Genomic DNA, 15,951 nt, shown 5'->3' on the forward strand with positions numbered 1-15,951 from the left:
GAAATAACAGCGAATAAACCTGCAATTTAGCCTTTTGATTCTTCTGTTGAACTGAAATTTGGGGACCCTGTTGCTTCAGCATGTGGGAAGAATGAGTGTATTTTGGCCTACATCAAATTAAGCTGGGACATGTTGGAGGCAAGTAGTCTTTGACAAGTACTTTTTTTCTGCTCTCTTTGGTAGGCCAAAAAGACAGTTTTATGTACTCACATATTCTGTTTACGGGTGGCTTTTCATTGAGTTACAGTATTCTCAAACATCACTGCTTGCCAGTAGCCTGCTTAAAGAAGTATCAATGCATTATAAACAGCTTTTTGTATTTGTGTAGGTGCTAAAAATGCAGAAGCCATGTTAGAAAATGCAAAAGTGAAAGTAACAAGCTTACGGAAAGATTCAAAATTAAATCCAAGTTTAGTTTGAACAAGTGAGCAGTGGGTTCTTCTGGCCTGAACTTCAAAAATGATTACTGAGTCTGTGAAAGCAGAGTCATGTATGGATTCTTGAATATGTTAGCTTAGAATCTGGAGTAAATAAGTCTTGCCTTTGTAATCACTGTTACACAGACAGTAACGATATAGCTTTGTTTTGGGAGGCACAGAAAGATTACAAAAGATGGAAGGTCTTAAACAAATCTGTGCTATTCTTGCTTTCTCACACCAATATCTTGTTGGAACTTGAAGAGACACTTCCAAGACAGGCGTAAGTATAGCCTGGAAGTTATTAGTAAATTTCTTTGCTATGTGGGAGAAGATAGCAGGTTCATAGTACTTTATGATGAATGATGAATACATTGATGTATTTTAATGTTCAAATTGTACATTACTCAGACAATCTGCCCATTTTTAGAAGTGACATTCTCTCGTGGAGAAATGCCTTGGTGTTCTCATGTCCCACTTATTCTTGCCAGAGAAAATACTTCTGATTTAAAGCTATTATCTTGTTGTTTATGTGTAAAAATAAGATGGTTGTAGACTGCTGTTTCTGTTGGAAGCCAGAAGATGCCCATAATGTGTGCCGGGAGGGAGCACAAAAAGCCACTGATATGTGTATTTTGTTAAGGGGCAGTGCTGGTACTAGTTCCTGCTGAGAAGTCTGGTAACAGTGCAGATAGGAATTTGCATTGGCACCAGATGTGTGGGAAAAAAGCAACAAACTGTGGTGGACAAAGGGTTTTGGACAACAAGAAGAAAGTTACAGGATTAGTTGAACTTTACAACTTGCAGATAGAACTTTGTGATTAGACTTGATTGCAACTAATGATGCATTGAAGAGGGTTTGGTCACTGATGGTATTGATAAGGCCAGCTGCTTACCACTGTAACACTTAAAAAAAAAATAAAGTATTGCAGTAGGAGTTAGCAGCTCAAGGTGTTGACACTGGAGATGGGGAGGTTGGTAACACCATCACATAAGGTACTGGTGAGGTCTCATCTAGAATACTGGACACAGGTGAGGTCAGTCCCATTTAAGACAGCTTAGTTTAAGCTGGAAGGGTGGTTAAGACTTACTAGCATGATAAACGAAACACTAAGAGTGAGGAAACTGACAGGTTGGCTTCATTAGCCAAGCAGAGTGAAGGCTAGAAGACGATGAGGCTGATGATGCTTTCTCTGATCTATCAGAAATAAGAGCTGCTGGCATGAAAAAATATCTGCAGAAATAAATTACAGCATTTTAATTTTACCAGTATTCACTGTATGGGCATTTAGGTACTGTTCTTTTAAAAAGATAAAGTTATGTTTTCTCTTCAGAAACCAGACCATTACAGAGTTCTTCAAACCAGTTTTAAACAAAGGTAAATACGTGTTTTTTAAATGGGAGATATTTCTATGAGTTTTAATGATATAAACATGCAGAAGTATTGTTGAATCTCATTCCAAATAGGAGCAGCAATATAATGAGTATAGCTTACCAAATATCTCAAAATGTGCACGTTTAAAATTTTTTCTAATAATGTAACTGAAAACATAAATTTCCTATTAAAATTAATTCCTTTAAATAGTGATGCAATTATGATTTCAAGTTATTGTCTCATGCTTAAGCTAGATTGTTTATAACGACTGAAGCTGTGACATAGATCATGCATTTCTTTGATATGAAATAAATTGCATGGCACTAGCAAAACTAAATGATTAAGTAAATTCATTTTGGATTGTGTGTGAGAGAAAATATCAACTAATACACTCCAGTAAGATCGGTTTTTTTTTTTTCCAATATTGTGATTGTGAATAATTTGTCTTTTCTTTTCTTTGTTAGACCTTGGCCATAAAGACAGAACTGTGTTGTGTTCACCGGACAAAGGAAATGTAAAAGATGCAGGAATCGGACTGTCAGTTTTATGCACTGAACGTTTTGAAAAGAAAATATCTCCTCCAAAGAAGGTCAGAAGAAAAAAGATGCCAGACCAAACACCAAACACAAGTCCTGTGGTAGATGCCTTTCGGAGAGGAATTAAGGAGGAAAAGGACAGTGTAAACATTTTAGAGAATGACAGAGCATGCAAGGCACTGGATTCATTGTACCCAAAAGTTGTGATTCAAAAACTCCTTGTTACCACAGGGTCTCAGAGCCTTTTCTTGGCCAAAAAGGATAAAATTGTCAAGTCAGAACAGGGAAGAAATGAGAAGTGTCTGGGTGTAACAAGAGCACCATTGTCTTCTGGAAATAGTTGGGAACAGAAAACTGACTGTATGGATCTAGAAGACACTAGTTCAGACTCTGACAAATGGGTTTCATCATCAGAAGCTGATACCCGAAAAGCCTGTGCTGGAAATAATGGCACTGCGAACAACATGGCTCTGTGCCAAAACCCAGGTCTTCCCATGAAATTGCCCTGCGCTCCAACTGACTCTGAATTTAGGTTGTCGCTGGAAGCGCTCCGCAGAGAAAGGAAGCGGAAGAAACATAGAATGAAACAATCTAAGCCACATCCTGTGAAGCCATTCTCAGGAACAAGTGTATCACATCAGGTGTGTTTAAAAGAGTCATTAAAGGTGGAAATCAGTGACCCATTGTGCATGTGATATTTTTTTTTTAATTATTTTTTTATTTTATTTTTCAATGTAAGATGAGATTCTTGGTGCTGCCTTTTTTAGATGTAACAAAAGTTTATGCTCTTTTTCTATTTCTTTGTAAATTTTTAGGTCATGCTTGGGTAAGTTGGTTCTTAACTATTCTACAATAAATGAGAAATCGTGGTTTAAAAGCAGGGGAGATATTCTGGGTTAGATGCAAGCATGGAAATGCAATGGAAATTGTAACTTTAAATTGTATTTTGTAGAAAAAATGTCTTTATCTTAAATGTCTTATAACCTTGTGTTTTCTTACAATGTAGTGTAGGGAACAGCCTAGCAAATTTCTGCTGGTTAGAAGTTGCAGTTAATACCAGTTCAGATTTATGCACTTAAGCCACAATATTTAGATAGAGTGGGAGTGGTCCTATTAAGTATGTAGTATTTCATTACAGGCTGAATTATATTCACTTTTTGTATCAACCAAGAAAACCCTTTAAAAGTTTGCTGGTTATTTGCAAGGAAGACCACTATGTGTGTCTCCATAATGTGCTATGAATGGAACAAAAAAGATTGTTAACTTGTGTTTCCTTTTCTCCTTAGCACCCCTCCCTCTGTTTTTGCTTGTCTGTGCTTTCTGTCATTTTGTTGTTTAAGTTCCTTATGGCTTGTTTGAGGAAAGCCAGCTGGGCTATGTTGCCATATAGCCCAGGGACACAAGTGGCTAATGGCCCTAAAAGTGGAGCGATTTAGAACTGGTGGCCAATCTGAAGAAAAGGTGTAAAATTTGTGTTGTGGAGAGTCCTTTTGTTGAGATCTTTGCAGCTGTGTCTTAAGTTTGTCTTGAAATGAAATATATTGCCATATTTCTGGGGGTGTGTGGAACTAAGCCTTGTGCTGGATTCAACACTTGGCTCAAGGTGTCAACATCCTGGTTTTTAAAAGTATGTGATTAACATTTTTTTTCTCTGTCTTTATTTTTAGGGAAATGGATGTCCTTTAAGAAAAATACAACATTGTGGTTCAAGAGAGACTGCCTCAGGTAGAAGCAGTGCTGAAAATACAGAATTAATTAAACAATCAGGTTCATCACTTAGTGTCCCTTTTTAATGGCTTTTTTCCCTTGAATTTATGTTTTTCTGTTTTCTCTCTCTCTGGAAAAAAAAAAAAAATACTGCTGTGTAGTCAATGTTATTTCTAATATACGGCAAGCTTGAAGAGGTTTAAAAGTAATTTGGGATTATAGTGAAAAACAGATTGTTTGTAACTTAATTAGAAGTCATTATATTTCTTTGTCTTAAGCACTTAATCCCTGATTATTTTTATGGTTTCTCTTGCATTTTGGAAAATCCACATTCACTGTGGTGGTTAACAAATTTTGCCTTTCAGCTTAATCCAAAAAGAACATTCTTGTTGAACTGAACACTAAAGTTTAGCTGCTATTCCTGTTGCTTTTTGTCCCTTTTAACCACATAGTTCTGTTCTATGGTAGGTAGAACTGAATGTAAAAAGCTCACGTGAATAGAAGCTTGAGCTAGGTCAGTAGGATGATTTAAAAAAAAAAAAAAAAAAGAGGAGGGGGGAACCCAAAACAAGGAGCGTATTCCCACCTTGTGGGTCCATGGCTGTGTAAACCTATCAGACTCTCTGCCGCTATGCTTTACTTTCCACCTATGCTAGCACTGGGACTTGGCCAGCGGTGCAAGGAGCTGATCTGGCTGAAAATGGAGTTGGGAAGTTCTGGGCCATATCAGCTCCATGAAGTAGCTTGCCATGACGTGTCCAGGTGCTTGTGCCAGCTTAAGGCAGGAAGCAGAAAAGCATGGTAGGAAAGTGGGCTCTGGTTTCATAGAACTATAGCCTGAAAACAGATTTCTTCATATTCTGAATACTTTTGTTATGACCACTGTTAAAATTATTGCAGTATTTTCAAAATACTTTTCACACTGTTCATTATTTATAACCATAATATGTAATAACAGAAACTTTCTCCCAGTCTCATACCTGAACTGGGCTATTGTCTGTGTCCAAAGACTGATTGATTCTAGTGTATAAGAAAACTGTTCTACGGTGGCTGCTGAGCTGCTTTAAAATAAAAGGATTTAATTTAATTTCCAAGTTAGTTACAATAATAACATAACAGCACAGTATCAGCTAAATCTTAATTGTGTTCTGCTGTGTTCAAGCAGAATGGAAGTATTGTAGTTTCTGCTAAAAATTTCAGTCATAGTTGACTTAAAAATAGAAGTTAGTTTTTTAAAGGGTGAACTGTTACGGTTTTGTTTTTGTTTTGTTTTTTTTTGTTTTGTTTTTTTTAAACATGAAAACGGTGGCTTACTTTTTTCTTAAACACTTAATAGATGACCCATCACAACCAAAGCCAAAGCAGGTTTCAAAACATGAGGCATCTTCTCCAAATGCACTGAGAACATCACCTGAGATGGCCGGTGGTATGCGAAAGAGCCAGTCTGTTCCTTCATGCTGCCTTAGATCAAAGATGTCTTCTGGACGATCCAAAAAAATAGACTTTCCTGGGAAAAGAAAGCATGCTGCCATGAGTGCGGATGCAGACAGTTCAATTCAATCTGAAGTATCAAGTTTGAATGACGCTGCTTTTAGTAGATCATCTGCAAAATGCAAAAATAGAAAGTCTGACTTTGTAAAAAATATCCTTTTAAAGTCTACTTGTGGTGATGTTCTGCAATTAATGGAGGCTGCTGCTCTACCTGGACATGATTCTACTCTTCCAGAGGAATACCTCAACTCAAGCAATGAAAATGAGAAGAATAATTGCTCCTCTGTGGGTTTGTCATCTTCATATTCTGCACACAGTCCTGGTAAAAATAACCACATTTCTGTTGTGGATACCAAAGAGAATCAATTGCAGGTGGCTAACTCATGCTTTTTCTTGGAAAAGTCCCTTCCTTTTTCTCAGGAAAAAAGTACTGTGTTGCCTTCTCTCCACCACTTAACACAAACAAAAGGTGTGAAATCTCATCTCCAGAATGCTGGCTTATCTCAGGTATTGGATGCTAAGAAAGAGCAAGATGGGAAAAGACCAGAAAGATGTGCACACAATAAAGCTTACAGTATTAAATCCAGCAACAGTTTTTCAAAAACAAAAGACAAGACTCCAGAAAATGTTTCTGATTCTTGTTCAGTGGAAGGTTCTAGGAAACTTGTACTCTCAGAAGAGACTGGTAAAAGTGTTCCTTGTTCGTTGCCCTTTAAAGAAGGGTGCATGGACAGCGGCCATATGTCTTCACAACTCTCAGGAGAATTAAAAGTTGAAAGCACCCGTACAGCTGAGTCTATGTTGAATGGAAAATCAAAAAGCAGCTTTGATAGTGAAGATGAGAGTTTGGAATGCAGTCTAGATGATGATGAAGAAGTATTCATACCACTGCAAGAAATGCTCTCTTCAAGACCCAGGGCACAGGCAGGAACCCTGGAAGAATCTAGTCTTGACAGTTTTTCTCAGGACACCATGACTCCATTACTGAAGCTTCATGTAAGTGGCTAAAAAAAACCTAAAAAAAGCGTTGCGTTAGCTTTGTTATAATGTATTTTTAATACGATTTTTTCCTTTATTCATAATGCACAAAAACACAGAGTTATTTGCCTGCAAGCCTGGTTACTCAGCTTAATGGTCCTATGCTGTACAGTGCAATGTAGTCAGAGAAAGAGTGTGCTTGTTACTGTGCTTGTCCTTGGAATGGCTGAAAGATGGTTTGTGCAGCCAGATTGTGTTAGCTGTATGCCTTTTGGTGGGTTTTAGGAGTTCTGGTTTTGCTTTTTCTGCTAAAGAAAAAGGCAGGAGGTTACATTTAGAAGATGTGTGGGGTCTAATGTTTTCATTTTCCTAATAGCGTAAGATTTTTATGAGTTGAAGTTAACTAGAGGCAATTGATCTAGATGTTGAGAGATCAGTGTGCTAGACTCCAGTCGTATATCCTTGTCACAGTCTGTGATTGTCAGAAATCTGTGTACGAGTTCTTGATCTGTAAGTGATGTTTTCTTTGAGGTTGAATTTCATGGAAATTGGAAGTATTTTAGAAAGGATTTCAAAAAGCTCTATGACTACTCCTGCTCAGAAGGGATAGATGAAGTGTTTGAATCCCAGTTTACAGGGTATTATGGTGATGAATTGATCTGTGTTTTTAAAAGTTAGCCTATTTTTTCAATAACAGCTTGTCAAATAAGTAGTGATTTTGAAGTTTTATTGTAAAATAATGTTTTAATTAGGAAGGTCCTGCAGTAGGACTTGGTGTGGCATACCTGACAAAGTTGGTACAGGTTGGAAATGGCTGCATTTAAATAAAAAGATTTTGTACTGAGTCTGGCTGGGTTGGAGTTAATTTTCTTCATAACAGCTGTATGGTGCTGTGTGTTTCGGACAAAAACAGTGTTAATGAGAGACCAGTCTTCTGGCCATTGCAGAGCAGTACTTGTACAGCATCAAGGCTTCTTCCCACTCTGCCCCCACAGCAAGCAGGCCAGAGTAGACAAAAAGTTGGCAGGGGACAGAGCCTGGACAGCTGACCCCAGGAGACCAAAGGGATATATGCCATGCCACATAGTGTCATGCTCAGCCATCAAAACCAAGCAGGGGGAGTTGATCTGGCATGTAGCCACTACTTGGAGTCTGCTTGTGGGAGGTACTGAGTGATTGCCTTTGCATCACTTTCTCTTTTCCCCCTTATCCCCTCTTCCTTCACTTATTAAACTGTCTTTATCTTGACCCATGAGTTTTCTTGCTTTTGCTCTTCTTATTCACTCCTCTGCACCACTGGGAGGGACTGGCTGGGGTCAGCCCACAGCTATTTTCTACAGTAGAAAACAAACAGCAGAATACCTGTATAAATACTCTTGTCTTCATCTCCTCCCATTTTTAAATCTCTGAAATGGTTTATTTATTGACTGAGTTACTATCTTTGTAGGCAGATGTTGAAGAGCCATAATTATTTTATCTGTCCTCATAATTCATTATGCAAGCATGTTATAGATCAGACTGCTGTGGTTACATACGTATTCTGCAATCTTAACCAACATGTCTACGTAATTAATGGTTAAGACTGATAAACAGATGCAGCCTAGATCAAATATTTGTGGCATGTATGTGGCCACAACATTTGGCCTATCCTGTTTCTGCATAATTAATGGCCAAGTAAGACAAAACAGTTAAGAACTGTCCCAAAATTTCCATGACCATGGTTTTTGCATATACTAACATTCTTGTCTTGTAAGAAGGGGCATATGTGCATGTCCTAGTTTCAGCTGGGATAGAGTTAACTGTCTTCCTAGTAGCTGGTATGGTGCTATGTTTTGAGTTCAGTATGTGAAGAATGTTGATAACACTGATGTTTTCAGTTGCTGCTAGTAGTGTTTAGACTAATGTGAAGGATTTTTCAGCTTCTCATGCCCAGCCAGCGAGAAAGCTGGAGGGGCACAAGAAGTTGGCACAGGACACAGCCAGGGCAGCTGACCCAAACTGGCCAACAGGGTATTCCATACCATGGGACGTCCCATCCAGTATAGGAACTGGGAAGTGGGGGCGGGGAATCGCCGCTCGGGGGACTAGCTGGGTGCTGGTCGGTGGGTGGTGAGCAATTGCACTGCGCATCATTTGTACATTCCAATCCTTTCATTATTGCTGTTGTCATTTTATTAGTGTTATCATTATCATTATTCGTTTCTTCTTTTCTGTTCTATTAAACCATTCTTATCTCAACCCGTGGGTTTTGCTTCTTTTTCCCGATTTTCTCCCCCAGCCCACTGGGTGGGGCGGAGTGAGTGAGCGGCTGCGTGGTGCTTAGTTGCTGGCTGGGGTTAAACCACGACAGTGCACATTGGCATAAAGTCTTGATTCCTCAGTTGTTAAACAGTCATTTTAGACATATTAACCAGATACAAAATAAGGTAAGAGGAATTTAGCTTACCCACAAGATTTTCCACACAGAGACATGCTGCTTGTTACATTTGCAAGGTCTCTTTGAATACCAAAAATCAATGCTGTATTAACTGGCTTCTTTATTAGCAGGTGGACACTTAACTTCTTAAACTAACTTCTCTTACTTTTGGGTAATAGAAAATCCCTAATGAGAGAGTATGCTCTTACTGAATTGTGTTTTCCTAAAATGAAGGAGCTCATAGGAAGAAGCTTTGTCACTAGTAAGAGGCTTGCAATTTAAGAAAGTGGTGTCAGAAGGGCACTGCTTGTCCAAAGAACCGAATTATGGTGATAAAAGATTTCAAATCTGTGTTGTCTGCTACTAGCTGAATGAAACACTGGCTACTGAAAACTAATTTTGCTAGTGGTTAAGATATTGTGTGTTGTTTTGGTTTTTAATTCTATTTATTAGCTTCTTAATCTGGGTTTGTATTAGGATTTTGATTGGAAGCTTTGTTTTGACTGATGATTTTGGAGGTGATTTAGCAAACACTGGTGCTTTGCCCTCTAGGGAATCCTGAAAGTAACATAGAGGTACTGAATTGTTTTTGGAGTTTCTTGTCTCATGCATGAGAATGGGGATTCCCAGGGTCTTGGTGGATGGTAATAATAAAGCTGTGAGGTAAAAGGCTTCTGATGCTAATGCTCTTTGTGAAGGTTAGCTGGAGATCAGCCCCAGGGAGAGAAGCAGAGACTTGCTTTGCTGTTCCAATCCATCGTGAAGCACAGTTATTTCTAAATTAATCACTGAGAGAGACTTGACCATTATATAAAATTGTCAAGAAATTGAGAAACCTAAACTGTTAATCATCTTATTTTTCAGGGTCTCCTTTGAGTTTTTAATTTCAGATAAAATATCATTAAAATTGGAAGAGATTTCTATTTTGATTTTGTTTATTGTCTAATAATGAATTGATAGCTTGTGGTATTTTTTTAATTTCTCACTATTTCATTTACAGCTTTCTAAGCCTTCTGTTGTTAGCCAGGTGTCATATGTGAACAGCTTAGAACATCTTTTAAAGGAGAAAGAAGAATCTAAAAGGTTTGTTTCTTAAAGCTGCTTTGAAAAATTTGTGATGGAGTTGTGGATGCTTAGATTTACCTTGTCTCTCTGAAATTGCTGGAGTTTGGGTAGCAGCAAGCTAAACTTTGCCTTCTGATGCCACCAACATACACCTGATGGGACCTACAAGTGTGGCTTAACTAAAAGCTGAATGGCAGGCTCTTTACAAGCAATAGAGAGTGATTTGTGATACATCTGTCTACCCCTCAAGAGCCAGACTAAATTTACCGGTGCCTTCTTACAAGTCACTGAGCCAGCTAACAGCTGCTAGTCAGTCATGAAATAGTATTTATGTAGACTGACTTTTTTCAAAGGCATTTGTAGCTCAGTTTTGGTTTCCGAAGTTGTGTAAACTATTGGTATCTGAGTAGTTAACACAGTTCAGCAAACAGAACTAATGAGTGTTCTTGCAAAAGATCTTTTGGGTAGAAGGTGTAATGCGGTATATGTACTAATGGCAAATGGTGGTGATGGGTATATGTGCGATTAACTGTTTTGCTTAAAGAATCTGACCCTAGTAACTATGGGCTGACTGATTATGGAGTAGTGAATACTCCTATAACTGATACTACTTAACAAATAAAATACTAGTATGAAGTTTTTTTAAAAAAAAAAAAAATTTCAACCAGAAGGTTGAAACTTTTGTGCAATTACAAAAAACTATCAGAAGTTGGTTGAGTGTATTTGTCTCTGACAAACTAGTGATTGATTGTGTTGTTGGAAATTCATTAGGTTTTGGGTAACATCCACTTTTTATTTTGGAATAGCAAGATGCTTGTTTATTACACAGATGCAATGTCTTGCCTGCTTTTGCCATATGTAATTGGCTACTGACTCCTGGGTTCACATTCAGAGCTTAAATTTTGTTGTCTTCTGTTGTAAATACTAAATGGTGATGATATGTTCTGCTGCTACTGTTATTTCAGGGTAGATGAACTAGAAAAGCGGTTACAGGAAGACATACAAGGAAGGGAAGCTGATTCTTCAGATGGAGAAGATGAGAATGCCAGTGGAGATGAAGATCTCTCAGAAGAACACAGGTCCTTCCAACTCCAAAACTAATTAAATCTAATCCTTCACTTTTCTAGCCTTTTTTTCTAATCTTTCTCTCTATTTCCATCTGTTGTTAATATGTTTAACATGAACCATTTTTATCGTCTTTCAGGGTTGGGTGGATTTTCTTCAACATTATTGTATTTTAACAATTCAGCTTTCACATAAGGCTGATGTGCACATCATCTGAAAATAACTGTCTCAACCAGCAAATAGCCTTTCCATGTTTAAATTCATAAAAGCAATTTTGAATTTTACAGGGCGTTTATAAAGAGATTTTCAGTTGTAGCTCACGCCATACCTGACTACCACCCTGGAGAAGATATATTTGATTTATCAACCTCTGGGAAAATCTTCAATCAACATAACCTAGACTTGAGGAATTTTCACTTCATCCCTCAAAATCCTATAGGAAAGCTCCTTTTTAGGTAAGAATATCCTCTTCACTCAGTTGTGTTTACTTGGACAATTTTCTTCAGTGTTATCAGTTTTTAAGATAAAATAGTATCTTTGCCTGCGAATGAGCTCTGTCTTACTAAGTAGGCAAGACTGACTCCCTTTCCCTGGAATTCTCTTTTCCAGGTTAGCTTTACAGAACAGTGAATTGTTACTTGAAGCTTCCCTTCTTTCCTCCTCTGGAATTCTTGAAAAACATCTTAAATGAGACACAAGGGAAAAAAATAGGTGTTGTGGCCTCTTCCATATTTCTACTGTGTTGGGCTGTCATTGATAATCTGACCAGTTTGTGAAAGATAAATCCAGAAGTGGAATGTTATAATGAACAAAAGCTTAACTATCCCAAGACAGGAAGAGGACCTTTGTGGTGAACTGATTTGTGACCTGCTGGTGTTGGATTATGTTTGCTGAAAGACTTTTAGATGTTTTTGTCCTGAATGGGCCTGTGACTTAAGGCTCCACCTAATGAGGGTTGCAGAAAGTCACAATTTCTGACATCTGTTAGATTCAGTCACTGAGCTATCAGTGTGTCTGTGTGGATGTAAACAACTGTTCTGTAACTCATAGGGATTTGTATACTATGTATGTGAGGCTGTCGGATGACAAATAGCTGGACAAATTCTTGCCTAATACCACAAGTGCAAATCTTGAAAAATTCTGGTTATTTCAGTTGGCATTTTATTCCGAACTTGCATCAGTGAAACTGAGAGAATTCATTTAATCTTAAAGTATTTTGTATCCATGTGTATGTGCTATTGTGGGTGTGAAGAGGAGGAGGCTGGCTTTTCCTCATCTCTTGAGGAAGTGATGTTTGTGATATACTCCTTTGGCTTCAGGCCTCTATTAATATGTTTTGAAGATCACAAGGATATAAACTGCAAAAGTATGTTGTAAGTCAGTGACTGGAGGAATGAGAATTAAATGAATCTTCCCTTGCAGAAGGCAATTATGATATAATTGCTTATGCATTCTGCCCAGTTGGCACAGCTAGCATGTACTGGCTGTCCAGTTGGCACATGGATGTCTTCCTAGCCACTTGCTCAGTCAGACAAATAAAGGGTATATGGAGAAGTTAGGACACAGATCTCTCAACAGAGCTATCTGTTTCAGTAGATGCTGAGAATAGAAGAGACTAAAGAAGGGTATGTGGAGAAAATGGATATCATATTCGGCTGCTTATGACATACCTGACTTTCTAAAGAAGACTGACGCTAAAATAATTCAGTAATAAAAATGACATATTTTCTGTTCTTCCAACAGCTACTTTTTGCACCTCACAAATTTGCACAGTGAGATTAGACTGTTTGATTTTAATTGCTTTAGTTTGCCTTCAGACTATATATTTAAAAGATTATTGTAAAAATTTCAAACAAAGATTTTTGTCTTCTAAGAGTGTACGTAAAGGTCATTGGACAGTAAAAAGTCTTATTCACTGGTCTCATTGAGCATAGCAGTCCATCTGTGTAGACAGGCATGATGGTTCATTGTGCAATAGTGTAGATCAATGTTTGAAGCTATTGTTCTCTAATAATACAAATGTTTCCAAATTATATAGTATGGCATTCTGGAGAAAAAGATAGTTGTAAATAACAAAGGAGGTTGAATTACTATAGTATTTCACATAGGTGAGAGCATAAGAATAACATCTGTTTTGGATGTTCAGATCTTTGTTTGCTGTTGATGGTGATCTGAGGGGTGGGGAGGTTCTTACGCTTTTGTGAAAGTGCTGGTTCAACCACTAATTGATTTTTCTCCTCTTTCCCCACCCCCATCTTTGTCTTACAGTTCTAGTGTAACACAGCAGCTTTCTTTAGCTATTAATGGTTTTCTAAGTTCTGCTTACGGTTGTGTCTTGTGTCCCGTACCAATTCTAAAGTGGCTTTTCCAGGTAAGTCTATACTATTCATGCAGTTAAACTGCAGTTATACTGTGTATATTCTTCCTGGAAGCCAGTTGTAGCAGGAATAATCAGAACAAGTTTGTGAATCTGTTGGTTAACAACTTTTGCATCAAAAAATCTTTCTTTCTAAGTTCTGATTTGTTCTCCAGTCTGAACTACTTTGATTGTCACTAGGGGTAGAACACTAGGGGCAGCTTTTTCTCCACACTTTCTGAGTGACTGCAAAGCTGCACGTCCCTGTCCATCTTCATACGTATTACTGCATTTGAAAAGGGTACAGTACATGCTAGGTGAGAAGAGACTTCAGGATATAATAGTGTGAGCCAAATCACAAGCAAATGTTAATCTTATTTCCTTCTACCCTTAAAGTACATGCTGCATTATGCACAAGTGCAAAGTATCACCTTCTAAATCATCAGAGATACCTGCATTATCAGATAATTCTCATTTGGAAAAGGTTGATGTGCATTATGACTCAGGAAAAAGTCTGGAGCTATTCTCAAGGAAATGTGGTGTCTGTCTGTTTTGTATATGTCTGTGTCCATGTCTAAATCCCCAGGAATTTACCTTGTTCTGTTACTCATAAAAACACCCCTTTCTAATCTCCATTCTATTATTATTTACCACATTCTAACTGTGCCTGAAAAAACCTGGACTGCCTGTGAAATTGCAGCCTGGGTCTGTTGACTGGCTTTGTGCTTTTGCCGAAAGCAAAATGTTTTGCTCCTGCATGTCCTTCCCTCCAGCCAGTAAAAAATTGCCTTCCACCCCTTCTGTGAGCCCTGGTGTTCCTCTAATAAGGAGGAAGTGTGAGCCAATTCAGCTCACTTACAGAGCAGGAAACTGTAAAGCACTTGGGGGAGAAAAAGAAGAGGTTTTTTGCTGGGCTAGTGAAGTGCTTCAAGAAACCTGAACTGTACTTCATAGTTGTGTTTTTGTAGTTAAACAGTTCTAAGAAAAACTAAGGATTCATTGTTTCAGTTTAGTATTGCTTATGCTCAACTTGCCCATGGCTGGGCAAGGTTGTAGTTAACTCTGTTGCCCCCGCTCCCCATCAAGGAGTCCAATTTGATAACAGATGCAAATAGGTTCCAAAGGGATACATGATACTTGCCATTCTCTTAACCCTCAGTACCTTCGTATGAACCAACAGATTAAACATGGGTTTACAGCATTCTGATATTGCAAATAATTAATTTTAAAGTATTCATAGCATCTGTGCACTGCTTGAAATAATCAATATTCACAATATTCTTGGTGTTCTCCTTTGGTGTATCTTGCTTACAGAGGCTTTGGGGTTGGATTTTTTTCTGTTACTGTTTCTTATTTTATTTTACCAAGGAGTTGGTTTATTCTTTTTTAATTAAAAGAAAACTGATGCCATCATGCAACTTGGTGTTTGACATGTAGCTTCTTTTCTCTCCACAGATGATGTCTGTTCATCCTGACTATTTTGTTTCCACCCAGATTTTAGACAGGTTGATGGAGATAACACTAAAAAATGGTGAGTATTTGAAGGATGGAAAACTGACCACCTGAATGAAGGCATTTCCCTTCTGTTAAGTATAGAAAGGTATTGGGGAGGAATTAAAAGGCACTGGCTCTGTTCTGTGACTTTTGGCATGAATTTAGGCTCTTCTGTTACTTACGTAATGCTCAAATGCTAGGAGTTATTCTTCACTGAGTGTGTGCAAGCTGTACCACAGGACGTGGTCCTGGCATGTATTTGCAAAGCAGTGCATCTGGTACAGCGCCTTTTAAACTCACTTCTGTTATTTCACAAATAGAATTGACCTGAAGAGGAGCCCAGTCTGCTAAGAAGTATATTCTCCTTTCCATCTCTTACTCTGGAAGATGCAGACATTCATTTCATAGCTTAAGGACTACAAGATGTTTTTCACATAGTCATACCCAGTATGTAGCACTGCGTAGTTTACTTTCTAGATAAATGGCAAAAGTGAAGAGAATCATACACCTGCACAAAAACACTTTCAAGGATCTGCTTCAGCCCACACTGCTGCTCATGTCTTGTGTGTTTTGCCTTCCTTCATCTGTACTCTCAAATACTTCTCCAGTACAAGTTCCTTTGTATGTTCTTCATGTCCACACTTTATTCAGATCCATCAAAAGTCACTAATTCATTTAAGCCTGCCTGTTAACATTGTTCAAGTAATGTGTTTCTCTTGAAGTACTTGCTCAGGTCTGTCCAAACTGTACCCCATATTTTGAATTTTGCTTGAAATCAGACTGTGAGCTGATATGAGAGGGAGCGTAGCCTCCTTTATTTTGTGCTTTGCTGATACTAAGCTTGATTCTGAATGAACAGTTCAAGCTGATGAATAAGCATTCAAAGAATTAATGCTGTGAGAGATCCCAGCAGATCTCTGACTTCAGAGCAGGATCGAATAGGCTACAGTTGTTCCTGGAAAGTAGTCTACCCACTTTAAAATTGCCAACTGTGGAGTCTTTAAACCATTCTGAGACATTCTGTTCCAGTGCTTAACTAAGGATGCATCTTT

At 38.1% G+C, this 15,951-nt stretch overlaps 1 protein-coding gene across 4 annotated transcripts in view; it reads left to right on the forward strand.

The window, feature by feature from the left end:
* The window catches only part of SLF2 (SMC5-SMC6 complex localization factor 2), a 42,416-nt gene that overhangs the window by 13,879 nt on the left and 12,586 nt on the right, over positions 1-15,951 (forward strand). For 2 of the 4 annotated variants that reach the window (XM_030030224.2, XM_030030222.2), the window contains exons 2-10: positions 1,751-1,794; positions 2,256-2,968; positions 3,995-4,094; positions 5,371-6,521; positions 9,920-10,002; positions 10,950-11,063; positions 11,337-11,504; positions 13,318-13,420; positions 14,861-14,936. In XM_030030224.2, coding sequence (XP_029886084.1) covers positions 1,751-1,794; positions 2,256-2,968; positions 3,995-4,094; positions 5,371-6,521; positions 9,920-10,002; positions 10,950-11,063; positions 11,337-11,504; positions 13,318-13,420; positions 14,861-14,936 — 2,552 coding nt within the window. The remainder of the gene's footprint in view (positions 1-1,750; positions 1,795-2,255; positions 2,969-3,994; positions 4,095-5,370; positions 6,522-9,919; positions 10,003-10,949; positions 11,064-11,336; positions 11,505-13,317; positions 13,421-14,860; positions 14,937-15,951) is intronic. The other 2 variants (XM_030030221.2, XM_030030223.2) reach the window with 1 other exon arrangement.

The sequence above is a fragment of the Aquila chrysaetos genome, chromosome 11 (genome assembly GCF_900496995.4).
Source record: "Aquila chrysaetos chrysaetos chromosome 11, bAquChr1.4, whole genome shotgun sequence".
In the NCBI taxonomy this organism is placed as follows: Eukaryota; Metazoa; Chordata; class Aves; order Accipitriformes; family Accipitridae; genus Aquila; species Aquila chrysaetos.